Genomic DNA, 6,061 nt, shown 5'->3' on the forward strand with positions numbered 1-6,061 from the left:
TCCCGTAAGTTTCAACTGTTGGGTGTTTTGTCCCAGTGAGGGGAAAATAACCAATACAAGGGGTAATTTTTTAAAAAAAAAACCTAAATTATACCTTTAAAATAGGGTGAGAAAAAGTATCGTGCTTACATACTGTAAAATGTATGGTTCTGAGAAACATTTTATTTTTAAATTTTTTTAAGATTATAGGAATGATTTTTTATTTTCAGCAATTTTAGATCATATTCTTTTTATTTTTTAAATTAATTTTATCGGTACATTTTAGGCATACAGTATAATGACATTCATCATTGGAAATTTGCACCTTTACATAGTATCTCTTGGTTCTTATTTTTTCTCCATTCCCCTCCCCTCCCTTCAACCCCTCCATCCCTCCCTATTTACAAAGACTTTATTTCCATTTCTTCATTTTCTCATATTAATTCCATTCCCTTCTTTCCTTTCCCCTACCCCTCCCACTTCCCCTTCCCCTTTGCCCCTTTTCTTCCTATTTCACATTATCTATTATACCTTTTAGTCTTTATTTATACTTTCAGTTTCTCACACTAGAGAAGCTATTCGGTATTTACACGTGTGTCCTATTTATTTAACTTAAGAGTATCGTCTCAATGTGCATCCATTTAGCTATAAATGTCTCTAATTTCTCATTTTTTATGGCTGAGTAGTACTCCATTTTATTTTTTTTAAAACACATTTTCTTGATCCAGTCTCCAGTTGATGGGCAATTGGGCTGCTTCCAAGTTTTAGCTATTTCAAATTGTGCTGCTATGAACATGGGTGCACATACATCACTGTGATATGATTGTTTTAATTCTTTTGGGAAGATACCCAGCAGGGGAATAGCTGGGTCAAATGGGACTTCCAATTCTAGTTCTTTGAGGTACCAAGAAACATTTTAAATGAATACGTACTGATCTCTTATAAGTAAAAAAGAATGATTTTTAAGTGAATAAATTACAGTTTACTGGGGACACTCATGTTTTTCCTTTATTTTAGTATTCTATAATTCTTTCTGAAAATTATCTATTATCTTATTTCCTTTCTTAACTCATAAAACTTTTGAGGCAAATCACCATGTCTGGATTCTCTGTAAAGTGTGTTGTGAATACAAATCTCATAGTTTATGCTTTCTTTGTAGAGGCAAGTATATTTTTACTCAACTGTGATAAACAGTGTTACTATTTTAAAAGAGATCAACTTCATTTACAAAGTCCTAATTAACTTGATTGCATGGTACTTTCGTGTTCCCTGTTATCTCTAACTGGTCAAAAGCAGACTGCACTGAATACATATTCAAAACATAAATGAAAAAAGAAAAACAACATAAAACATAAAATAAATTTAAGAGTAGCTACTGCAATTGTAAGCAGTGCCTGGAAATCACTATGCTGCCCCTTTCTGGCAGCCTTGTGAATGATAACCTTAAAGAGACAAAGAGACTGACCATCACATCTAGCAGGATGACAAAGTATGAGATTCAGAAGGGTCATGCTTTTCCTCTGAAAACTTACAAAAAGAATTTCTTTTGGGAATTTTTTGGAAAAAACTTAAAACTGAATATCATTTGAAAAATTGTAAAAGAATACAAAAAATTAAACCAATGCCATATAAAAGTTAAGCCTAAAATGAATATGCCGATTCTCCAGGTTTAATTTGATACACAGTTGATAGGACAAGTATAATTGTTAGAATGAATATAATGATATTGATAATGACAAAGGACTAAACACTAAGTATATTAGGCTAGAAAACAGAGTGTTTTAAAAATGGGACTTGATTTTTAATTTAATAAAAAGATGAATGGATGGATGGATGGATGGATAACTGCTGTGCTGGTTTAATTTTTCAGTGAAGATTTTAACATATTTCTGCATCTAGAGCCTCCATATGTTTGCCTTTCCTCCCCACGTCTGTTATTTCAAAATGGCTACTGGGGCTCCCGACATCAAATCCAAGATCAAGAAAAGGAAAAGAACGGTAGTAGGACCAGCGCATGTCGCATCTTTCTCTGAAAAAGAAAGCTGCCTTGGGAGAATTTCATTGATATTTTATTGGAAAAAGTGAAATATGTCACCACTCCTAGTTCCAAGCCAAACTAAGTAACCAAATGTATGGCAGATAAGTAGAGTCATTGCTGGAGTTAGGAAGGTTTTTAGATTTAAGTACATTAGATTAGCCTCACAGGGAAAAATTATCATTGTCAAGGAGATAATGAAAACCTTAGTTTTAAAAAAGTGGCACCAAGTAGCAACCCACTGGCTAAACACATTTGATTTAAAAGGTACCCCTGGTAGAATACAATAGAATATTTAGAGAAATCTCTAAGAGAAGCAGTGAGAAATGTAACAACATCAATTGATGCACTGTGGGAATCTGTCATACTCAAGACTAAATCAAGAAACTTGTGATCTGCTAATGGGAAAGAAAGTGGCATAACAAAAATGGTACAAATGACACTTGTGTCAGATGATGTTGGCCATGAGACCACAACTCGCAAAAGAGGACTTCCAGAACTGCTTCAGGAAATGGCAAGAATGATGGGATAAGTGTTAAAGAAAGGGGGAGTATCAAGGGAGATCATAGCAGTGTGACTTTTACAGTAGTATTTTTTTTAATTTAAACATTCACCATATTTGCCAATCACACCTCCTACAATTGAGAATACTAAGCTTTTAAATCAGCTTATTATCTTCTCCAAATAGTTACAAGATGCTTGAAGATTTGCTTTCCAAATACTTCCTAGGGAAAGGCAATTCTTTAATATTAGTTTGAGGAAGATTATGTTTGATATTAAATAGTAGATCAAGCTTTCTGTTAGTATGTTATATTGATTAATGACAAATGATAATAATGATGAGACTTAACCATTTATTGAGTGTGCATTGCTTACTAATTTATTATGTCCTGGAAGATCTTTCTAGGCTTCACCGTACAATCAAACTCACACACTACTAAAGGCCATGCTTGTCATCAAATTAAAGAAACAGGATGGAAGTACAACATCCAAGCAGAGCAGGGTCAGGGGTTTCTCCTGTGAGGAAGGATCCTAAAAACAGACAATGGACAAGATTCTATTATTTAGAAGCACAGATGAGCTATGAGAACAAGAAATTTGTACAAAGGTACACAGTCTGTTTTGACTTGGAATCCCCAGACTCCATAAAAGCCAGCTTTATAACAGCTTCACTGGCTCCCATAATTTCCTGCAAAAGATATGCCAAGTTATAAAAGGAACTGAAGCTATGATTTCTCACAGAGAATTTATAATTCACTTATTATCTTTCCAGCCAGAACACGCTTCTCAATCAGACTTAATGTGCATCATATGCAATACTGCTTAGTACCATTTATCAGATTTCTGAGGGACCAGAACTAGGAGGTTAACTCTAGTCCAAATTTATCCACAGAAAAAGAGAAATTTGTAAATCTTTTGCTCACATATGTATTATTTACTTAGTATCTGTAAGTCTATGAAATAGATGATATTATTTTCATCATGAAATATAGAAACCAAGAGCAAAGAAGTAAAATTCTTTGCCTTTGGTAATATAATTTGTTAGTGGTAAAGCCAGGCTCAAATTGAAATTTGTTGGTTCTAGGGTCTGAATCCTTAACCATAAAACCCATGCCTTCCCTAACTGTGAAAGGAGAAAAGAATGTAATGTAAAGTAAGTTCCATTCAGAGAAGTTTCTAAGGCTATTTAGAAATTTTATAAAAATAAGGCAACTTAAATATTGTTTTCAAATCAGATTATTTTTGCTTATTTTATTTTAGACACTGAAAAACATAAAATGATTATTGATCAAGTAGTTTTCCTTGATGAACAACCATTTCCCCCACCTGCATCCTGGCTCAGAATAGGCAGATGTGCACTGACCAACAATGTGTATTTATTGAAATTTGTTCAGTTGTGTATTCATTTATTTTATTATTTTAAATAACTCAAGGAAACTTGATAGAATTTCTGCAATTTAGGCTAAAAATCTAAGTCATCACTCTCACTACAGCGATATCATCATCCTATCTTTGGTTTTCAAATCTTCTCTTATTAAGGCACTTTCGGTTCATCTGGTACTTTGCCTAGGGGAAATTTTGCAATATTTGACAATTGATGTGATCCAGGAACCAACTGGTTGAAATAAAGCTGGCTGCTGTGCTGGAAAAGAATCTATATAAGTATTCTAACACATTTTACAACTACCTAGTAACATTAATTAAGTCAACCAACTTCATCTTCATCTGAGATACAGAGAGGTGAAGAAGGGATTCAGCCATATTTACTGTTGCAAATATGACTACACATCAATATTTCATCTCTCTGTTTGACTTTTAATGGCTGTGGGGTTTGTAGAAGTAAAGAGTACTTATAAGATGACATGAATTTATTCTTGGGGTATAATTTGCATTTGAGGCATAATGTGCATTTTTGAAATTTCTCATGTCTGTGGAATTTGAAAATATGGTTGTTTGAAATTGTTACATTAAAGCTTGTATCAGTTTGACTTGACATGTCCACTAGTAAGTCCCTTTTCTTATATCAGATTTTCTCATTTCTTAAAAAATGAACTTAGTGTGAAGTAGAGATTCTCAAACTGTGAAACAAGAGTTTCCAAGAAATTTCAAAAATTTTTCATGGCAGAGTTACAGCTCAGAGAGTTTGATCAGATGTTTTACCTATTTTGTGGTAATCTTCACATTAACAATCATGGTCCAATCTTAGTTTGGAAGCCCTTGTATCAAATCAATGTTTGATAAACTTTCATTTGTATCAGGAGATTCCTAGACCAGTTTCAGAGAAATTGTGGAGTAATTAATATCTGTGTTTTCTTAAGCCCATTCTGTGATTCCTTGCTAAGTCCCTGTTGACTGTCATTTTCTTCTCTGCCTGGATCTGATATATATCAGTCTGGGACATCCCTAGGATAGTGGCACCTGCCTAGCACTGTCTTCCTGAAGGCATCCTTCACTTCCTTGTTTCTCAGGCAGTAGATGGCTGGGTTGAGGAATGGCACAATGACAGTGTAGAGTACAGAGATGATTTTGTTGTGATTGGAGGTATACATGGCCCGGGGCCGTGCATAGGTAAAAAGAGTGGAGGAGTAGTAGATAACAACCACTGCCAGGTGAGAGGTACAAATGGAGAAGGCTTTGTGGCGCCCCTGGGCAGTGGGGATCTTCAAAATGGTGACAATGATGGCAACATATGATGACACCACGGCCACTAGAGGGAGTAGAATCATCACCAAAGCCAGGAGGAAGTCCACTAGCTCTGCTTGCTCCTTGTCAGAGCAGGTGAGATTGAGGAGGGGGGAGATATCACAGAAAAAGTGGTTTATGATGTTGGATCCACAGTAGGACAGTCGGGAAATGAAAAGAAGCTTCATCATGGAACTGAAGAAGCCACTACCCCAAGAGGCAGCTGCAAGACAAGTGGCTAGACTGGAAGGCATGAGACTAGGGTAACGGAGGGGTTCACAGATGGCCAGATAGCGGTCATAAGCCATAACCGCCAGCAGGACACATTCTGTGCAGGCTAAAGCAATGAAGAAGTAGAGTTGAGTCATGCAGCCTACATAGGAGACTCTACCATCCTGAGTGAGAAAGGCTCCCAACAGGCGAGGAACAGTAACACTGATGTACCATAGTTCCAGGAAGGAGAGATGTCCAAGGAAAAAGTACATGGGGCGATGAAGGCTTGGAGTGAGCCAGATCATAGAAATGATGAGTGCATTCTCCAACAGTGTCAACAGATAGAATGCAAAAAAGAAGACAAAGAGGAGCAGCTGGAGAAGTGGAGAGGTAGGGAAACCCACCAAGACAAACTCCTCAACATGGGTTCCACTTGAATTTTTCATGGTCTCTGTCCACTTCAGGGCCTAAAAATTGACAGGAAGAAAAAAAGTTTGAAAGGTGTACAAAACTACTAACATCCTCTCATAGATTATAAATCCTGTAGACAGTAAGTGGCATGGGATATTATCAATTATTATTATATCATTTTTTCCTTCATGTTGCTATTGTATCTCCCACTTCACAGCAGGCATTCTCAAACTTGAGGAT

The 6,061-nt window shown here is 35.9% G+C and overlaps 1 protein-coding gene across 1 annotated transcript; it reads right to left on the reverse strand.

The window, feature by feature from the left end:
* Window positions 1–4,902: 4,902 nt before the first annotated feature.
* Or6p1 (olfactory receptor family 6 subfamily P member 1) lies at window positions 4,903–5,856 on the reverse strand. Its single transcript, XM_004858765.1, has one exon. It carries the CDS (start codon window positions 5,854–5,856, stop codon window positions 4,903–4,905), a length of 954 nt encoding a protein of 317 aa, XP_004858822.1.
* Between the last annotated feature and the right edge of the window lie 205 nt (window positions 5,857–6,061).

This window comes from Heterocephalus glaber, unplaced genomic scaffold (genome assembly GCF_053883595.1).
Source record: "Heterocephalus glaber isolate CG9 unplaced genomic scaffold, H.glaber_assembly_v1.0 deba00001561, whole genome shotgun sequence".
Classification (NCBI taxonomy): Eukaryota; Metazoa; Chordata; class Mammalia; order Rodentia; family Bathyergidae; genus Heterocephalus; species Heterocephalus glaber.